Genomic DNA, 22,960 nt, shown 5'->3' on the forward strand with positions numbered 1-22,960 from the left:
GAGAGAGGGGGAAGGAGGGGGGGGGAGGAGGAACCAGGGTAATGGACGTGGTGGTAAACTCGAGAGAGGGACATAATGAACAGTATACAGATGGAACATAATTATATATTAACAACGAAATTTAAGGGCTACAGAGTTAAAGGGATGTGGGGGTGGAGAACACAATATTTTATTGACTAATTCTCAAAGGACACCATAACCTCAGGGAGTCATCAGCGAATGTAATACGTGTTTGTGATTCACTGCACGTCATTCATTATCATAATTCATCTCTTCGCTCCACTCTTCGTGTGCGCGCTGACCACGGTGATGACTTTATGTACAAAACCGAATGTACAATTTCGTGTGTGTTGGCATACGACTTACTCGTACATAAGCTCCTACACTTTCCCGCGCCTTTTCCCTATCGTCTGCAAACCCAAAAGCTCATCCGGTAGATAGATAAGTATACAACGTTAGAAAGCTTGCTAAGAAAGCTTTGTCTTCCTCCGAAAGCACACGCGGATACACCTTTCCGTTATTTTTGTATACAAGGGAGACGCATTCGAATTCTTCAACTCGAACAAAACCACCTGCCAGTGTTGCCCGCACTGCACAGCATTTCAGCATTTACTTTCTGGAGAACCCTTTCCGGATATACGGCATCTACATTCAAAGGTAAGTGGCGGCGAGTTATATGGAGACATTAATGAATTTGTTTATGTCTGAGTTTTAGCTGTATGTAGTGTATGACTATGGCTCCAGACAGTGCGTCTTCAAGTTTATGTTGATATAATTTGATCGATCGGGTATATTATACTTCGTATCTTTGTCTGTAGTCAACCGGCTGTTTACAGCGACTGTGGTAATGGCTCATTGAATTTGATACGCAGAGCACAATAATGTTCACTTAATTTATGTCAAAACGTCATGTTAATGTCATTAAGGCATCGATTTGTTTACCAAATGCAGACTGGTGACACATCTTATAAGAGAAACGGCTGTCTGTCGTAGATGTTAAAGTAGTTTGAAGGTACTTGCTTTTGTTAACCATTTTAATTCTTTGCTCTTTATAACGTTGTCTTTGTAAATAAAGTTGCTCCCTAAAAAGATGAATATTATTATATCCTTTTATTCATTTTTTTAAAGAACGAAAAGTGTATAAGAAAATGGACTGAACACTCATTTCTGTTAGGCAAGTGTCTACTTTTACATGTATGTTCATTTCAATTCTCAAATTACAATGAAACGGCGATGGATGAAATTGCTGTTCTCGTATTTGTTTTTCAGTAGTAGCAAAGTAACTTTTCATATTATATTCATATTTGCTGAAATATGACTATGATTTGAAAAGTTCTATAGTTATGTTTGGTTAAACCCGTCCCTCTGATATTACATTAATGTCTTACTGTCTTGCCAAGAGACATTAATGCCGGGCGGGACTCGAACTGCAAACCATGCCATCGACAGTCCAGAGTGACGTATCCACTATATACCACGACACCGATGCGTATAAGGATTAACGTATCATCACCACTGATTCAGAATTCATGTTTTACATTTGGCCAGGTCAGTGATGTCGGAGAGGTATCCCACGAATGAAACATGATCACCCGAAAGAATATCTAAAGGGTCACCGCAGTTAGAGGTCCCTCCCACAAGTCAAAGACCATTACATTTCCGACTTAACACATTCCGTGATATTACTGAACAATAGGCGGTGTCACACAGAGGCCAAAAATCCGGATTTTAGTTATCCGGATTTTAGTTATCTTCTTAATTGCTGTCTGTCATCAATTATCCCATTAAAAATCCTTTAAAGAAGCAAGAAAATTCTCCCTTGAAAGGATTTTTCAAGGGATTTTTTAAGGAATTTTTCTGTGTGACACCGCCTACTAATTGGGAAACAAACAAGCAAAACAGATTAATAAATGACCAGAAGTTAAGTGCTTTTTTGCATTTATTGATATTATGGAAGATAGTGATTAAATGAAGATCGTTTCACAAGAAAAGAAATGAATGTGGCCTTCACGGTTGTGTGGACTATCATCAATCTCAGGATCATGTTATGTTGTGCATAATGTCTCATGTTACACGACTGTGGATATATACGACAACAATCTATACTTCAATCTATTAAACAGCGTGTTTGCAAAAACATATGCGACATTCAATACATTAGGTACTAAGGTAGATTGATCAGAAAGGACAACGCCGCCGGCTTGTCCGTTCTTTTTTTTATGCAGGTGAGCTTGGATTTTACCCCATGTATAAGCCGCGCTCAGGTGTATACCGCATCTATTTGCATTTTGGACACTCATGTATAAACAATGCATCTAACGAGAGAGGTGCATGGAGGGGAGAACAGGGAGGGGACAGTGTGGTGTGCCTCTCTACGGGGAGAAGCGGTCCTAGAGGGGGTGCTTATAGGCCCCAGCACGCCCCCCCCCCCCATTAAAACTAAAACAAAAACTTCAACGGCTTGCCTTTCCAAAGTATTGATTATAATTTGCATCAAGCGAAGCACACGTCAAAAATGAATACAAGAACCCCGCCTCCCAAGCCCCCCCCCCCCCCTTCCCCTGCCCTAAACCACAAGCTCCCCGACGAAATTATTCTTCTGGAACGCGCCTGTCTACGGGGTCTTTTGAACACGTATTCTCGGCCCGTGGATGATATACAGCGCAGGTAAACATGAGAAAGGTGTACTACCTAGAGACGAAAGCTCATCAAAATAAAATGAAATTGGTTGCCTCTCTCTCCCACTTGATGAAGGTGGTTGATTGCATTACCTATTGTTTGACATTTAAAAACAACCAGGCGCAAAACCATGCAGAAGAAACTATTTTGGGCAGCAAAACAAGAAAACAAGCACTGGATAATAAATTTTCAACATAACAAATATTAAAAATCGGTTTTCTGTTGACGCCTATACAAATAACAAAATCCGTCACGGCGTGGTTTCCTTCTTTGCGTTTCCTTCTTAGATTGATTTCTTCTTCTTTTTTTTTCTTCTAAACGTGCGGCTTCTGAAATTAGAGATTGATTTTAAAACGAAAGATAATTTGATTTTTAATGAAAGTTTATTTATATCAAACACACTTAGTTTAGGTATACCTGAGAATTTTCAATAACAAGATTATGCTATTCCAAATTAGCTTTATAATTCATTTATGGGCAATTCCATCCTAACATATTGTTATGATATTCATTACTGTATTGCATACTCTGGTGATTTTTTTTTTCTTTTTCAGAGAAGAAAAATAAGCTTATAGTGGATTTTGTTTTCCTACGAGTCAAGGAATGTTTAGTTAACCGACAAGTAAATATAAAGATCATTTCTTTTGACATGTTTTGCTTGCGTCTTCCCCCAATGCCTGTAAGATATAGGTAATGGGGTTGATCTATTTAGATGTTTCGAGAAGAGGGATGTGCAGTTTGAATGTTTTCGGGCAAAAAAAGCATGGAACCTTTATCCCAAATGCTTGCATTTCCCCCGCAAAAGAAACAATCTTAAGGGTGATTAATTTGTTTTGAATTATGTTCCTATTATTTCAACAGGTGACGCACATGGCTATTGAAATTACCCCGGGGCGGTGTTTCAAAAAGATCCTAAGTAGAACTTAACACTAAGTTGGACTTAAAAATTATGGAAAGCCATTAGCATCTTTGAAAATATTTTGTAAAAGTTATTTTGAAAGGCTTTAATTGTTTATTCAAATCATTCATATTTTCTATCATCAAGGAGATTTCATGTGCTGGATGTGGAATTTATAAAAAGTCTAAAATACTTGAATTTCTGCTTTGGAATATATTTCATTTTAAGACTCCAATGGCTGTCCATAAGTTTTAAGTCCAACTTAGAGTTAAGTTCTACTTAGGATCTTTGTGAAACACCCCCCAGGTTGGTTGATTTTTGGATGTTTTTTTTTTTGCGATCATGTACATGTACTTTATTTTGCCGTTTATGGTCCCAAAGCGTGAACTATGCTAATCGGCGTTAATATCTAATGATAAAAATAATAATATGTATAAAGCAATTTGCCTTTCATAGATGACTAAGCTGCCATCGGGTTACAGATCACGCGGCTATGGCAGTATAGGACAGTATGTGTCAAATTATTCAGAATCAACTATTTTTAGCTGATGATTATCAGTGTATTCTGCATGATGCATTGCTTATGCATTGCTTAGAAATCATTACGTGCATTTGTACATGGTATTGCGAGCTTTTAGCCTATCTTAGGTGAAACCATGACGTACGTATTACATTCAATCAGTTTCAATATGATTTTAAGGGGGATGGGAAAAACCAATCGTCACCCGTTCTTAATAATCTTAAGTGCAGTGAATGGCATAATCCCGCCAAAGAATTTGAGTGATTTGGTGCGGAGGTGTCGTGGTATAGTGGTTCATTCACTTGACCCTTAATCCAAGGGTCGAATCCCAGTTCGGCACTAACGCCCTTTGACAAGACATTCAATCCACAATAATGTAAATGGGTGCCTGTCAATTGCTGAGGTAATGATAATTGCTGGAAGAACATCGGTAAAGCTGACGAGGCTTCCCTTGGTAAACAATATCATTATGATTTTTATGAGCAATTTTTAGACTAGAATTAAATTTACAATCGGTAAAGATATGTGATGCCCGATTTGCCCCCCCCCCCCCAAAAAAAAGGAGTTAAAAGTATACAAATTTCATTATTGAAAATTCATTCATTACAATTACCCCAGACGGGATTACATTCCTCCGCACTACAGTATTACGTGCATCAAATGGAATCACCCTTCTCCCTAGCAACTAGCAAGCGTAATATACTGGACAATTTTAGCTCTGACAATGACGTATTATTGTATATGGCGCAAAGAAGTGTAGCATAATTATAATATCCACCATGGTATCTACGTTAGATGTTAAACCATAATTCATCACCGCCTGATTACGTAACATCGCTTTACCACCCTACACACATACGCACACACACAGTACACACACTGTCAGCTACGCTTGCTTGTGTATACCCTTTAGAACATGTAATAATCAATGTGTGCCCTGCTGATTATAATCTTGAGTAGAAAATGATCGAAGGTGAGAACTTTGTAATTATCACCAGGGTTGGGCCAATCTATCACTCGACCAAGAAGGCTTTTGTGTCCCGCTCTGCATGCACGAGAGGAATTCATCAAAACGCAGGGCGGGAAATATTGGAAGCTAAACGTGATTTATTGCGAATTTCGGGATGGCGGGAAAGCAGAAGGTATCGGGTAGAGTGAGGTGGTTTAAACGCAGAAAAGGGGGTAAAGGAGGAATGTGAACGTGTGCAGTATTGTGGAAAGACGAAAGCAGGGCGGAAAGAAATGTGTAAGAATGAGGCCTTAATGTGAATGAAGGCTTTATAAAGAAAAACTTTGAAGGGAAGATCTTGACTTCAAAGTTTGTAATGGTTTGTAATATTTTGTTTAAAGGCGAACTTGTTACATATAGGTCGTTAAACAACAACAAAAAAGAAAATTGAAATTTTTATTTATTTATTTATTTATTTCTAATCTTTTGACAGGGTAGCCCATTCACCAGCAAGTAGTGGTCTTCCATGGGGCCCTGCATGAACATATTTACATCGTTTATAACATTTATACAGAACAGTTACAAAAATAATACTCGTTTGCAAAATAAACATATATCATTAACCTAGTAAACAGTAATGTCAATAGGAAAATATTAATTAAGTCGCAATTATGTGAATAAGTCATGTAAATATTACAGAACATGCACGTAGTGTATATACGGCTGAGCCATTCACAAATTACAAATTTGTTTAAACAATCTCTTAAATGAATTGACAGAGGAAGCCGTCAATGAATTATCTAGCTTATTCCATTTAAATATGGAAGAAACAATTGGGCTACACTTATAACAATCAGTGTGAAATCTAGGCACACGTAAACATCCACTGTCTATTTGCCTTGTATGATGCTCATGTACATCATTAGGATTGATTAAGCCTACCTGAAGGTAAGAAGGTGCTAAGTTATGAACGCATTTATATATCATCATAACACGACTTAACTCAAACCGCTTGTCTAGTGTCATCCATTTAAGACTTGTGAACAAATCAGCCGACGGTGTGTCATAATGTTCAATATTATTCTTGCGGCCCTCTTATGAATTTTTTGCAGCTTAGTTGTATGAGAATGAAATCGGTTCGACCATACAACAGAGCAGTAATCTAATCGTGGCAACACTAGACTGTTATAAAGTAACTTTAAGGATTTTTGAGGCAAAAAACTCTTTGCTCTCTTTATCATGCTAATGTTTTTCTGGGTAAGTTTACTTACGTTTTCGATTTGTTTAGACCATTTCAATTCTTCATCTATCAAAAGTCCTAAGCATTTGGTGAATTGAACTCTTTTGATAATAATAATAATTTAAAGTACACTGTGTCGTTAATGTAAATATTGATGTTACAGGGGACAAAGGAAATAATTTGTATGAAAGAACGGGGGGGGGGGAGGAGCAAAAGGTTTTAGAAGTAGAATTATTACTTTTATATGTGACTTAAAATTATGAGTGAAAAAATATGACGAAAAGGGCCTACATCATATTCTTGTCTTAATATTCCCGTCTTCTTAAATGGGTGTTGAATTCAGCAATAATGGTTTATATAGTATGCAGCAAACGGAAAAGGGGAATGAACTCATTTAAGTCGGGGAGAAAATGCCCTAAATGACCGAAAGTGGGGAATAATGAAAAGAGCACGAAAATGTCAAATACCGGAGAGCGAATAAATTGCGATAAACAAAGTCGTTCCGGCATGAGGAAAAGCAATAACATCGAAAATATGAAGACTCAAGAAGGAAACATGTTTTAAAAAAACAGAACGAAGAGCTTATTTTCTTGAGGTAAATGACACAGCGATAATATTTGTTTGTTCTTCAAAATTATTGGCATAGTTCCGTTCAAAATAGTGATAACAAGATGTGTGGTGAAAAGTAATTATGCTGTTTCTTCTTTTTTAGAAATCGAGATTTATTCAAATCAGAATAAATTTCATCTAAAAATTTCCATCTCAACCTCAGAATCGTGTCGGAACATGGCGACGTTCTCCGAAGTCAGCTTATTGATGTCAACATAAGACACAAAAATGTGATTTTGAAAGAAAGCCACGCCCGTCATACCACCAGCCGACGTTTGACGCACATCGTGACGTTTTCATCCTTGCAACGCCATATATTATTTATATGGAGTCCATTAAAGGATTAAATTGTTATTACCTAAATTCAGAGCAACGATAGAGTATACACTAGAGTTGTTTCTGATGAAAAATAAGACTTTCTCTGTCAATGTACTAATCATACTGCGCTCAATCTTAAATGCAATCTGCGCATGTGCAGATAAAGGTCATTTTGTACGAAAATGGTAAAAGCCCATCGAGACGTATACTGGATTCGTGCTCATGAAAGTTATGTAATCAGTATAAATTTATTTTTACCGACGGCACATTCTATGATACGCAGGTGGAAGTATTCTTCTCAAGAGGGCACACAAAGGATAATCATGAAGCACTTCCATTACATTGGCATGCAGTGATTATTCTAAATACACAAAGCGGGTCGTCTTTATGAATATCATTCTGTAGATATTTGGAGGCCATTTCTGTAGATATTTGGAGGCCATTATGTACCAAAGCTAAATACGAACTGGTCAATCGTAATATAAAATGCTGTCTTTCGTTGCTTTCGAGACAATCATTTTGATGTGCTATACTGTCTTGTCCTTTTACATTCATTTTCTTTCCTTTCTACCCTATCTTTTCTTTCCCTTCTTGTTCTCATGTAATTTACCGAAAAACTCAATGATATAATACAATTTAGATCAAATCAAATCGTATGGCTTTGTTACCATCTATTTATGTTCATATATATGAATCGCTTTTTAATAGGCGACATACATTTTTCCTGCATACAGTTCATGCTAAATCTGAATTTCCACAGTACAATGTAGGCCTATTATCATGAATATGCCTTTACAATATATTCCAAAATGAAATTGAATATCACCATGCAATCGGGCTGATACAATTATTATTCTAGCGAATTTGATTGTATATATTCATCGTCGTATATTGGTCTCTATTTTACTCCGCTGAAATGAAGGAACAATGGCTTGACTTGATACAAAATAAGTATCATTTCACTTTCTAATCCTTTATTGAAAGAAATGTAATTACTTTTTAATAAGGGACTCGTTTTATTGAAAGGCTTTAGCCTTTGATCATGTTGATAGCACTGAATCTGTTCGTATATCACTAATAATAACAAGCTTTGTGTGGATGCATGTATTGATTTGATATTGTTGCCATGCCACCTCCCTTTCTCTCTCTCTCTCTCTCTCTCTCTCTCTCTCTCTCTCTCTCTCTCTCTCTCTCTCTCTATCTTTTTAGCCTTCTTGCTCTGTCTCTGTCGCTCTCTGTCGCATTGTACAACCCCAAAACACAAGTAGGCCTATAGAGTGTATTATTCTCTTTACTTTTTTTTTCCTTCTTCTTCTTCTTCTTCTTCTTCTTCTTCTTCTTCTAGTAATCTTCAAAGGGCAATGTAGCTTATCACGAAGATGAGCTAAAGGTTACAAGCAGCGTGAGGAAGAAAATGCATTTGTTTGCCTGTTATGTTCTAGCTCTCCTTCCATACCTCTCCCACATTTAATTTAGTTTGTCCCAGTCATTATTATGTTCGTTTGTTTGTTCGTATGTGTGTTTGTAATTTTTGCTTTTTGTTTTTGTGTGTTTTTTTTCTCTTCTTTTTTAAAAACGAATTTTTCCTCATTTCCCCCCTTTCTCCTTTCACTTTAGATCCAAGCTTTTTTCTCCTTCTTGTCATCCTCCTTCCTCTCTTAATCTCCCCCTCTCTTCGATGTTTCGTGTATAGCTGATAATGAATTTATTCTCTCCCTTCCTTCTTTTACTTACTCGATACTTCTCTTTCTTCATCTCTACCCCTACAGATCTGATCATCTTTATCTCTTTCTCCATTTCGTCACCCCTTTCGTCACCCCTCTCCTTCTTTCCCTCTCCCTCTCCATTTCTTTCATCTAGCTGATAATGACTGTAATTTTCTTTCATTATGTCGATTAGTCTTCCACATGCATGCATGCGGCTCCGGAAATGCATACAGGGCCCTCAAAGCGATATATTATTAAACCATATATGCATAGAAGACATATATGTGGATAAATGTACTGAGCAATAGAGAGTTATTTCAAATTCTCCTCAGTGGCTTAGCTACAGGGCGCACGAAGAGAATACGAATTTTTCAAATTGAAAAGAAAGAAAGAAAGAAGAAAGAAAGAAGAAAGAAAGAAAGAAAGAAAGAAAGAAAGAAAGAAAGAAAGAAGAAAGAAATGGAGGTGGGTAAGTCAAAATGGGAAGTAGTCGAAACAACCCATCCCTTGCCACACTTCCCCTCCCTCTATCATTTACTCTCGAGAAAAAAAATTAAGTGCTTATTACCCTTCTCGGGCTTAGTCATTTCGCTTTCCTCGCAATGTCTCACTCTCACCTTTGGCTCAAAGTTGGCAACCCTAAGAACGCCCCTTAAAAAAAAAGCTTGTATGGGCTTGATAGGCCTACATTATTTGTTTACTATCAAAGACTTTAAAGGCAAAGAAGTAGCATTCTAGTACGTTATTCAACTTATAGACAGAGAACATTAATTTTCTATATCCTGCTTTGACAGAGAAAACCAGGCCATAAAGAAGCGTAGTGGAAAGGGAGGAAGGGGTTAGGGTTAGGGAAGTATTATGTACTGTGTTATATTGACTGAAATCTCTATTAAAATGTTAGGGCGACACATACATCAAGTTTCTGTGACAAGCCAAAATAATAACGATAACAATATAATTTCTTCTTTCAAAGAGGGTCATCAGGTTGTGGCGTGCATTCTTTGTTCTTATAGAAGGGAAATAGAATAGAGGGGTTGCAATTGCACCCCCTCTCTCTGTGACGGGTCTGACAATACACACCAAGATTTTAAATCAAAATAATACAAGCTCGAGTTAGGTAACCAAGTCACGCATAGGGACTATGAGTCACGTTTACTTGACCTTTTGTAACCGCGTCCTTCACAGTATTGGTGAACGAGGCTCATCGAAATTCTGAGAAGGTCCCTGCAGGCATGTAAAACTTGAATTCATGGAGTATTGCTATAGTGTCTTGCATCATATTCCAGAATACATGTCTTTAATATAGAGACATCACCTATGTATAATTATAATGATTCACAGTTTGAGAAGGGCCCTGCAGGGATGTCTAAGTTGTTGCCAATTGAGGGGTCATCCCGTTGGTTATTTTGAATATGTTTCCGGAGTATGAGAAAAAACGTTCCGGCCGGTCGAGATCTCAATGTTTTAAAAACTTTAAACAGTGTAAAAGAAACTATTTCTTTATTCCGATGTTTAAAAACTTATTTGCAGGTTGCATGTGTACATAACGTAAAATAAAGTGAATGGAAAGCCTCCCACCCCCCAAAAAGACCGTACAACAACAAACAAACAAACAAACAATACTAACAAATAATAATTGATCATGACTGCGAGCCTTGACTTCAAAATGATTGGAAGCGGCACTCAAACTCATTAATTTACAGGAGTTAGTGTTTCATATTTGATTTGAGTATTTGCAATATTTCATCTACAAGGAAATAAAACACAAAAAGATTGTCAGCTTAAGAACCTTGAAGAGTGTTGTTATACATGTACAACTGTTTATTATATGCCACGCATGTGAAAAATCAAGTAAGTCAAAACATCGTTGGCAGGTATTTTTAGTTATTTTTTATTTTTTATTTTTTTGTTGGGTGGGGGGGGGGGGGTGGGTACTTTCAAAATAAGCATAACTACCATGAGATACATATTCACTTTATGGAAATGTGAAGGATGTAACATGAACAAGAGAATGCTCATGGGGGGGGGGGGGGTATTTAAGAAGTGTAAAGTCAGCGAGGCGTTGTGACGTGCGCCTGTAATCCAGCTATAACAGTGGAAGTTATAAACTGATTCAGGCGAGGACGCAGGTTCGAAACTGAGTCACGTCTTTCGTATGGTGACGTTTAAAGGTTAGTCCCCAGACGTAAATAATCATAATCTGATTGATACACGTCTGTAAAAACCCAATACACACACACACGAGAGAGGACGAGAATAGGTTGACGGTTTATCATAACGTATTTCTTCTTGAAAAAAAATACTGATTTAGGACTTTTAGATCTTAAGGTGCATGACTCTTTTTGCATGTTGTCGTATATATTATACAGAATGTGAATAGAGGACAACCTTGGCTCTTTGGCAAGACTTTAATCAGTTTTCTGGGAAAGTGCAATAGGATGAATTAGGCATGCATGCTAAGTCATGACTGCCTACGAGGAGCAACGAATTAGATGATGATTATTTAACGACAAATACTGGTTGAGAAATCTGAGAGAGAGAGAGAGAGAGAGAGAGAAAGGGGAGGAGGGAAATAAAAGGGGGAAGAGAATAACTAGAAATTGAAAATTCATTTTGATTCGAGAATGCAGTGACGTAGGCAGAATAGAGTGGAGTCAGCGCCCCCGCCCTTCCCCCTCCGGATACAAAAAAATCAATAAAAACGTGTGAAAAGAGAGTGTTGTAGTAACTGGGTCTTTCAGGAATACATGCACCCATCCACGCCCTGCTCATCATTAATTCTTTCTGGATACCTCACTGCATATATTTACATGTTTCATTCAAACTGTTAAATTACACAAGTAAGTGTAATGTGTTATGGACAGAAAATGATTAAGAAAATGAAAAACGAGAAAGACTTGTCCTCCCTAAACGAAAGTTTCAAAAACGATAAATATCAAAGTGTGTTGCAGATAATAGCCCTCCCCCTTCAGAATATCATCCTAATTGATACTATACTTTCAAATTGTTGTATTGGCTTCTTTGGTGAGAGAAAGTGAGCCTCAAACAAAACAAAAAGAAATCAGTGAATAAAGATGGAATGAGAATGAGTTATATTTGTTATAGTCGATGGACCTTTGAGCTTATATAATTGCTCCCCCCCCCAAAAAAAAAAAATAATAATAAAAAATAAAAAATAAATAAATAAATAAATAAATAAATAAATAAAAAAAAATTAAAAATTAAAAAAAAAAAAAAATAAATAAATAAATAAATAATATAGTAATAATGATATAGCAATGAAGAGTGGGATAGAGCAAGACAGTAAATTGTGACTGGAGACTAACATGAGAGAGGAAAGGATGAAGGGAGATGGTGAGGGGAATGAGATTCAGGGAATGACATCATAGAGGACAGAACATTGAATAGAATAATTATTCACGAAAAAAATGAGATTTTACTGAGGCAGACAATTTTGTTTTAAAGAACGATTGTGTCTCTCATGCTGCATGGGTTCAACCGTGGACCTTGTACAGAGAGGTTCTACATATTGCTTCCAAGATTTGTTTACCGTCAAGATGTCAATTTTGGTTCCCCCAAAATGAGTGAGAGAGTGAGAGAGAAATAGAGAGAGAGAGAGAGAGAGAGAGAGAGATGTCGGATGGGGGGGGGGGGGTACAAGAAACGCGAGAGAGCCGGGTCCATCCATCTTTTATAGAATGCTTTTAAGGATAATGTCTGATAGATAAAGGTTGATGAATGGAGATGGATTTGTCCTCAGTAAGAAATCAACATTATGGATATAGATTGAATTTCGAAAATGATATATCTCGATGGTGAGTTATTGTGGCAAATTGAAATCTTATGAACTGTGTAAGAACAGACTTCCTGAATTTCATCCAAAACGACTCGTGTACTTCTTGGGACGATTGTTTCATTTGGCAGAAAAGAAAATGCAAGTAGACTTCCTCTGTAGATGGATAAAGTGAGTGGGAAAATATGCACTGAAGACTTTGGAGATGTTAGAAAACGAATCACTGAGCTGCCAGTAGCACATGTTGACACATTATAGCCTACATTACACAAGAAGTTTTATTCACACAGACTATTGTTTGTAATACATGAAGGTCCCCTTCTTAATATATATTCCATGATAAAACAAAATAACAACCACAAAAAACACAAACATTTACCTCATTATCTATGATGTAAACCGCTTGAGTGGTTTCTATATAGGCCTATATATATTATAGCAAAGTTGTTTTCCTGCAAAGTCCAAATTGAATAACGCCGAGACTCTTCCCCATCTATACATTACTTGTTGTGCAGTTGTTGCTATGATTTCACTAAATTCAAAAGTGCTACGAATTCCTTTTTTCTTCTTCTTCATTCCAAATACGCTAACTGATATTAAACAAGTTAACTGTGAGTCCATAGATATTCAAAAGAAATAACAACAGTAGTAGACAACCTTAACATTTAAAAACATTTCGATTCAATCTGCTTTGTTCTGTTCTAGGTCACTCAGTTCGCCAGACGATGAAGGAGCTTTAATATCGATATTCGTCATATCGAATATATTTGCCATTGTGAATATGTGACGTCTGAAATAATTAGCAACCAATAAATGACTAGACATGCTTGACGTCATTTATTATTGACCACGCGCGGACAGCCTTAACAATGAAGCTGACTAAATAGAAAGGCGTTATTTATACAAGACGACATTTATATCAATTTTGTCAGATAAAAATTAATGATGAGTGACATTGCATTCATTTCCCGCTTAATTTCATTAGAATCAAGGAATTTTATTTTGTTAATTCTAATTTCAAGTTTGTATTCAATTTTATTTAATTACATCTATTTTGGTGGAGGGGGAAGCTCCATCTAGGACCGTTTGATGAAGCTTAGGTGCATTTGTCCACAGTCTTGTCTACATAGTGTATCTCAATGGATGATAAAAACATTCACAAAAGAATCCTTTAAAAAAAGAAATCTCTTTATCCTTCTGGTATCATCCTCCCTCATTACTAGTATATATTATAAATATTATATAAGCTTACTATATTACCATAATTTTACATTTCAACGAATCTCATGTTGTTTCATCATTTTCTATAAAATATCTGTACATAATTCATTCTAAATGTTTTATTCCAAGTTGTATATCCCGTGGATACTTATTCGAATCTTGATCTTGTGCACACCCACCTGCTTTGCCTATATGTAATAATGATGTAATGTCGATATGATTTATGAATTCATTTCCTTTACGTATATGATAGGTGTTATGTGCTGATGTTGCGTGGTGTATTTCATTGCACATGTGGGTTTTCTTATGTCCTTTCATATTCAACATCATTAGCAAATTTGATTCTTTGAAATTCAGCTTCCATCTAAAATATTACATTATTTATGAAAGATGTAGGAAATAGAAAACAATTAGTGGAGCACCAAATTTGATATATTGCGCTCATTCTTTTAAGATAAGGAAAGAAAATATTTCGGGAGAAAACACCCCCCCCCCTTTTTTTTTGTGCAAATAAGATTAATTATGAAAATAAAACCATGAATATAAATGAGAATATTAAATCCAAGGGAGAAAATAAAATAATTGAAATTATACAACATTTTGCCTGATTTCCTTTAGCTATAGTGTAGGAAATAATTAAATCACAACTTTTGTTATGGTTTTAGTATATAGCTTTATCCTCCTGGCCCCAAAGTATCGGGTGTTATTAATCAGTGGCGACGTTTACAACATCAGAATGTGAGAGATTGTCTTTAAACATGCAATGATGATATACTTTAAAAGTTTCAAGGCGACAGACATAGACTGAAAATGACATAGGCGTCTTCATAATTATGTTCAATATTGATGTCAGCGTCTTCTGTCATTGTTTCCATTATAACCTGGATCATCATTGTGAAAACCATTGCTTTATGTCTTCCTCTATACAAGTCACTCTCCCATTTCTTATGTGTCAATTCTTTTTCTTCTTAATTATTATTGAGGCTTACAAGGACATTAAGAAATTTAAGCCTGGGCTATAGGCCTCCTATCTAATTCATGTTTGTTATGGATACGTTGTGACATATGATTTGTTTTCTTATGTACTGTAATCTAAAAAAATGCATCAAATTTACATTTATGTTCATGAAGATGTGTCTCTGATAAAGAAACCCATGATTCAAACAAATGAATTAACCTTCATCATGCCAAATGTTATAAATATCACCTACGTCGGTACCAATATTGATACTATCATTATTATCCATCATCGTCGTCATTCTATCTCTCCTCCTCTTCCACCACCTCACCATCATTATTCCTCCTCAAAACTCGTTAGGCTTGCGTATTACATTAATTTTATTACGACAATTTATTATTCTCGTTCAGCTCCTAGAGGTCGTTTTGTTGTACTCAAGAGTAGTTATTGGTGGTGTTTCACAAAGAAGTCGAACTTAACTCTTAGTTGGACTTAAACATTATGGAGAGCCATTTGTAGCCTTAAAATGAAATATATTCAAAAGCAAAAATTGAAGTATTTTTGACTTTTCATAAATTCCACATCAAAAACATGAAATCTCCTTGATAAAAGAAAATATGAATGATTTGAATCAACATTTTATGCCTTTTGAAATAAGTTTACAAAATAATTCCAAAGATGCCAACGGCTTTCCATAATGTTAAGTCCAACTTTAAAGACAAGTTCAACTTAGGATCTTTGTGAAACATCCCCCAGCAATATTACAAATTCAACCACGTTCCAATCCTCCTTATTTACCATTTTGTTTAACATCCCTTCGTTAATTTTCCATCGACTTCATTTCTTAAAAATTAATGTTACCCCCCCCCTCTCTCTCTCTCTCTCTCTCTCTCTCTCTCTTTCTCTCTTTCTCTTGCTTATGTCTATATTCCCATCTCACTCCGATTATAAGAAATGGGGCAAAAGACTTTGCTCCGTATGGAAAGAGATAACTGCGTTAATCTGGCTATTTTTAGGGACTCATGCCCTGGACGAACTCTCATCTATTCATTTCATCAAAACATTTTTGTCTCTCTCTCTCTATCTACTTTTCTTTCTCTCTGTCTCTCTCTCTCTCTCTCTCTCTCTCTTTGTGTCCCTCTCTTTCTCTCTTATCTCTCTGTCCATCTCAGATTACGATTATAAATTCCCTTAGGTAGATTTTTTTTGAGTGATTATGATAGGTGATATGGCAGGTGCTACGAGGTACAAGACAATATAAGGTCCGCTGGATGTTGACGCCTCATTTCTTTTCTCGCGACGTTCGGTGCGCATCGTTTCCTGTGATTTTATGCCTTGAGCTCAAGCATCTTCTAAACGTGAACAGTTGCAGTTTTTGGAAATTAAAAATCAAGCTGTCAAGACTTGTATATATAGTTCTGGGACAACTCCATGTATGTTAGGGGATTTTTATAATAGGTTATTATTTATAATTGCCAACATAACGATTTTTTTACTTGCACATCACGGTTTTACAAATTATGCACCCTTTTGTTGTCTGCACCTTCACCTGCTGTCACAACACATCCCATCCCAGTATAGCTTGGGAAAGCTGCTTCTGTGATTACCTCATCAAGTATCAAGACAGTATCAAGAGCCCGACTCATTATACATTCATCAGAGAACACAAATCAGCAGTGAATTAGCATTATGCCGATTCCTATTCAATATGATGAGATTGACATTTTTACTTTATACATTTTTGTATCATCATAAAAGGGAATGTTTATTATATTCTACATTTTCAACCAGTGCTATGAAGGATAGAAAGCATATTATGTCAGGCTTGTATCCGACCCGTTGGGGGCGTTGTTCCATGCTTAGGATTATGGAGTGGGGGTAAACAAATAAATTGAAAGTTTTTTCTCCAGAGGACACACTCATTTACTTGCGAAATTATTTTTAACCAATCGCCCCTTGACGAATCGACACCCCTGTTGTTTGCTGTTCATCAAAATAACCAACTGAATTGGCTATCTTTGTATGGAATTTACTACTACACGCATTTCGCATGTTCCGATGAATTGTATTTTTACAACATTCGTTGTAATTTACCATGTACGTATACCTATTCCTCGAATGTACCTTAGAGACTGTCTAGATGATATTACATTGCAAGCATCCATCTTAGCATGTAATTGGATTATGTCCTCTAACCAGTATCTGCTAAACTGCGTAATTTATCCATTTGAAAATTGGATTGCTCTAGCATTCCCGCTCTTCCATTAGCCAATGTTCAGGTTGCGTTCACATTTGACATAGAAACTGCATACCTCTCGGTGTCCAGACATATGATTATTTTGATTCTGCAACAATCATTGCAGGCCTTTTTTTGTCAGGGTTAGGATTAGAGTTAGAATTTGCATTCAGGCTAGGCTTAGGGTTAGGGTTATGTTCAGTGTTCGGTCGAGGGTTGAAGTTATGAATTCGGTTAATGTAGGAAATTGACATGGACCAATATTGTTATTCAACGAGTGTGTAAGAATTGTATTACCAAATTTTTGCTTTGTTTTGATTCATTAACATAATCAATTTCAATAATTTTATATTTGGGGAAAATTGCCGAAATGATTGACATGATTTATCGTGAAAGCTGTGAATCGTATTTCCAATAACTTCAAAATAACCGCTTGGCGTGTGGGAGCAGCATTCAACTTAAAATGCCAATTTATGATGTGCACTGCAATTGGGCGCAACCTCCATATTTAATAGAACGCCTGGGTGCCCCGCTTATGCTATGATCTTAAGAGATTGAATGATGCACGCTTGAATCATTCATGACATTCTCTTCCATTGATTTTTGCAGGTTTCGACTGCTGAGCATCACCCGCTGAGCACTGAGTCAGAAGAGATAAAGATAAGAAAGTGGATATTGCTCACAAGTGCAGGCTTCGAGGACCCTCAATTTCGTTCGTTCTCGAGAAAGTTCACATGACGTCGAGGGTTTTTACGAGATCTTCTGGTCAAGAGAGAAACGATGCGAATTAGACATTTCATGGATAACAAGCCTGTAGGTAGAGACGAGAGCATTCGCGCTGCGACAGTACGCAGCCTGTATGATGGAACAGAGATGTCGAGAGACGAAAATGCGCAGACGACATCTCAGCATGAATTCGCTTCGCGGGAAAATCGCTGCAACGAAAGCGACAATTTTTCCCTGCCGGAGGTCAATGCGAACGCCCCGCTTTCCACATCTACTGTAGATGACGACCGTTACGCATATGCGTTGCGTACGCGTTTGACTGGCGACCAAGAAAGGCGACGTGCAACTCGTCATGATGCGGGTGACGGAATCGCCGGCGGCCATCCGACAATAGAATTTGATTTACGAAGACGAAATGGAGGGGAAGAGGTAGATATGTTGTGTCATAGTTTCGCCGGTATTGACGAGGATGATTATGTTCGAGCTGCTTCCGACTCTGAGCCCCAGGGCAACGAGAGGGATGACATTTTGATGGGTGCGTGTAGCAGCAGCTGTAGCAGCATCAGTGACTGTGGAATGGCCACCACCGGGGTGATATCCACCAGCAGCACCCGGAGAACTCTTGGACAGATTCGAGAGAGCTTGGAGCAAAAAGTCAAGCGCTTACGGGCGGAGAAAGAGGCGGTGGACGAGAAGATTCGTCTGGCGCAGGAAGAAGAAGAAATCAGAATGCGAGAGAAAATCAAAATTCGCGGGAAAGTGATCATGCAGAGGAAAGATCGTCTAAGAAAATTGGTGTGTGATTTGAAAGGTCAGTTGGATGACCACAGTCAGAGACTACAGAATGCCTACAGCACGCTTCTCCTGTTACAGAGGACTATCTTTAGAAGTAGGAGCTTCTGCAGGAGTAGGCGAATCAAGCAGAGGCCGGGACTGGCAGAGGCGCCATTTTAAAAATTACCGCTGACCTGAGAATGTATAATAGCAGGGACTTTAGAAACAGTCTTTATGCTCCCTGCACATGCTCTGTTCCGGGTCTAGAACAAGTGAATTTGCATTTATATGAAAATATGATTATCATTCACCCCAGATTCTGACCTTCATTTCAAAATTGATTTGTGCAATTTTGTATTATAATCTACTTTGTAGATAATGTAGATATTGTATGTTAGTATATAGCATGATCTATATATTGATTTATATGTCAACCGTTTAATACTTTTGCTGTAAACAATAATGGAAACCTACGTTAGTTACATTCTTTTTCCAAACGGTATAGTGCAATGAGTGGAGATGGTACAAAGTGATTGGATTATTTTCTGATCTAGTTTGAAAGTAAGAATATGGCTTACAAACAAGACAGTGTTGAAACCTTTAGCTTTGTAATTAACGTATATATCAAAATCTTTCATTAAGTTGTGAAGTAACTTTTATATGTGGATGTTTCTGTGAGATTGAGAAATGAGATGGCGGCCAAATTAACGAAATTTTGTATTTCCGTTATTCTATAAATAAGTCAATATTCCTGCTTCATAATAAACTTGAAGAAACAAATCATTGCCAAATGGTTTTGGGGTGAGCGTAAGCAATGCGATGTATTTATGCATGCCTATAATCTTTATAACAAAAATACTAATGTAGATGTTTTCCTGTCGTCATGATGGGCCTAGTATTGTTGACCATTTCTTTTCTTCATTTATCTTCTCTGTCCCTCTCAAAGTCATAATTTTTCTTCATCAAGATAATCTCTTTTTTCCCCATCCTCTCCTTTTCTCTCTGTGCTCTTTCTCCACCTTCCCCTATTTTTCATGACTGTGCGTATTTTTTTGTTCGGTCCTTTTTCTCTAATTCTCTTTAAACTTCACGTTACCTTATATTAATTCATTTATTTTCAGGCAATAGGCAGTTTCTGGGGGAAAACGATTGAAAAATTTCTCCGATTTAAAGAGATATGAAGTTGATTTTTATGATGATTTAATGCCCTTAAAAATTACCTTTACAATAGAAAAACTATAATGGACATCGGTGTCAAATTTCACATTAGTATTTATATTTGTGAAAATCAGATTCTTCCTATATATTATGATAATAAAAGGTGAATACTTTCAACATTACTATAAAACTATGCATTTCCTTAATAAAATTCAGTATATATGTAGGATATAGAATGTTTGTTAACTCTTTCACCTTTAAATGAATTTGTATAATTTCAAATGTCTATTTAAAGTTCTAACAAGACAAAACAATATTCATAGTAATTATATTCAACAGAAATTGATGTAACCAATAATGAATTATGTAACTTAAAAAGATATTAAAAGAAAGTTCTTGACTAAAAACCAAAACAAATTCTTCAAATTTCAAATTTGTAGGATCTTCATCAAAGTAGGCTGCAGCATTTCGTAAATTATCTTGTTAAAGATATTCAAATAATGCATTCAACGATTGTCTCAAGGAAAGAATATTCTGGCATTGTAGCTGTGTTTTTCCGTTTTATTTGTTGTGTTCATAATCGAATGTTTGGAACGAAAATTCGTTTAAGATTATATTGATGCATTTGTATAGGTCACGACGGAAAAATATCTGTATATAGATTCCGTGATATCGGATGAAAGAGATAATCAACGATATGGGCTAAACGTGAATATGAAGAAATGTATACAAGGACAAAGAAATTGTTTAGCATTAGCAACAGCCCCCTCGCATCCAAACACCAATTTCCAAAATCGCATCATCTTCACGTCTGTTTGGAGCAGGACATAACGCCTTTCTGGCTCTGAACATAATCAATTGTATTCGCTTCGTGGCAGCGCGTTCATGCCAATACGATTTCATCTCGCTAATAGGTTCTCATTCCAATCCACCTTTTAAATATGCTTTCACCAGGTGTTCATATATGATCCAATTAATGTGAAAAGCCTTGAACATAAATTGTGATGGTCCGACGTAAAAGATTGTAATAATATGAAGTGATGCCTTACTCATCATGAGTACAAGCATGCTGCCTGAATTAATTTCTTCGACATGAGTTATATGCAATCGTTTGATGGGCCTACATGTCTGGTTGCTATGGTTACAAGTATTTTCGATTGATTATATTGCTCTGTAATGTTCTATGAGGTGAATTATTAACTTGATGTAACATTATGATAGATATTAATTATGAGTGGATGTAAGATATAAAGAGAGATTTCCTAATCATGAAAATGACAAGAGTATTGTATACATAAAGAATGAAAAATAAAAATAAACGCTTTGTATATTGACAAACTTAAATGTTGTTATGAAATACGTGTTCGCGTAGCTGAGAATGATATCGCTGGAAATGATGGCGTTGAAAACGTGGATGATGATGGTCATGATGATGGCGATGATGATGTTCATGAAGACGATGATTATGATGATAGAGGTGGTGGTGGTGGTGATGACGATATCCATTTACGATGATGATGGTAATGATGATGACGATGATGGTGTTGATAAAGACGATGATGATGATAGAGGTGGTGGTGACGATGTCCATAATTATAATAATTATGATGACGATGATGGTGTTGATGAAGACGATAATGATGGTGATGTGGTGGTGATGGTGACGATGTTTATATGATGACGATGATGATGTTGATGAAGACGATGAAGACGAATACGATGGTGATGATGATATATAGAGGGGGCGGTGGTGGTGACGATGATGATGATGATGATGATGATCAAAATAATGGTGACGATGATGATGGTGGTGTTGGTGAAGATATAGTGGAAGTGGTGACGATGACGACGATGATGATGAAGAAGACAAACTTGGCATGAATTTATGTGTTTGACATGAGTTATGCAAAGACAATGCTCTTGACCAAATCAAGGAGGTATCTCATTGATAGAATGAGAAATCTGCAATGATGATGTTGGCCGTTATTATAATTATGGAGCACCCTGTCAAAGATGTTAATGGTGGCGAAAGTCTGAATAATATAGTTCCAGATGAAGACTTGGAAAATTATCAAGACAATTATTATAAAGAATATGTTTTTGAAATGAAGATGAGGCAATAAGAGACGATGAGGGTGATGAGGAGGGGGTTAATTATGATGATTGTGATTAAGATATTGAGACTGGATGAGAAAAAATGGTAAAGATTAGATAATGAAAAAGATGATGATGATGATGATGAAGATGATGATGTTGAGGATGATGATGAAGATGATGATGACGATGACGATGACGACGATGATGATGTTGATGATGATGATGATGATGTTGTTGATGATGATGTTATTGATGATGATGATGATGATGATGATGATGATGAAAAATGATAACAAAATTTAGGAAAATGTGTGACCATTAAGTGATGGATAAAGATCGTCATTAACGAGATGATGATGATAGACGAAGACCGATGATTATTATAATGATGGTATGTCATGCGTTCCGGTTGGTATAATTTGGATGTATTTGTTGCTGTTCATAGTAGTAGTGGTGATGAAGATTATAGTTATTGTTATGATAATAACGGTGTAGTGGCGTTGTTGTACCTGTTGTTGATGATGAGAGGATGAGAAGGAGGAGGAGTAGGTGGAGGTGGTCATGGATGACTCCAATAATGATTACTCAATGCATATGTTTACTGGAAAAAAGTAAATAGGTTGATGAGTATTGATGATATAGTTGTTACTTAAACATACAATTTTAATCTCATAAAACGCACGAGACGGGGGAGGGCCTACCCCCCCCCCCCCCCGGAATTATAAAAATGTAATATTTGAGCAACGGTATCTCATTATTTTACGGTCAGCCAGCAAGGTGGTCTATTTGTAAGTTTTCATGTCTAGTACTAGATAATATTGATTTTCATAAGTATATAACTGAAGCTCGGGGCTCGTTCGAAGTGCCTAGTAATATTTATGAAAAGAAAATATATGTAGGAGCTCATTACACCTCAACTCGACTGCATTAAGCCAGTTCATATACAGTTGCAGTCTGAGCATGCATGAGCAGATAAAGGTCATTGCAGACCTAATTGTGAAATACACGGAGACAAAATACTGGATACGTGCTTGTGAAACTTATGTAATCATTATTAATTGTATGCATAAGCAGTGCA

General features: G+C 36.6%; 1 protein-coding gene across 1 annotated transcript; it reads left to right on the forward strand.

The window, feature by feature from the left end:
• On the forward strand, positions 1 to 21,129 carry LOC100893752. The gene is made up of 2 exons (XM_003728450.3): positions 1 to 657; positions 17,737 to 21,129. The coding sequence occupies exon 2, from the start codon at positions 17,908 to 17,910 to the stop codon at positions 18,805 to 18,807; it is 900 nt and encodes a 299-aa protein (XP_003728498.1). The 5' UTR covers positions 1 to 657; positions 17,737 to 17,907; the 3' UTR covers positions 18,808 to 21,129.
• The last annotated feature ends 1,831 nt before the right edge of the window (positions 21,130 to 22,960 follow it).

Source organism: Strongylocentrotus purpuratus, unplaced genomic scaffold (genome assembly GCF_000002235.5).
Source record: "Strongylocentrotus purpuratus isolate Spur 01 unplaced genomic scaffold, Spur_5.0 spur5_scaffold_7, whole genome shotgun sequence".
In the NCBI taxonomy this organism is placed as follows: domain Eukaryota; kingdom Metazoa; phylum Echinodermata; class Echinoidea; order Camarodonta; family Strongylocentrotidae; genus Strongylocentrotus; species Strongylocentrotus purpuratus.

Excerpts from the sequence above, each read along its gene's own strand:
- LOC100893752 (XM_003728450.3), top strand. The coding sequence starts at position 17,908 with ATGCGAATTAGACATTTCATGGATAACAAGCCTGTAGGTAGAGACGAG.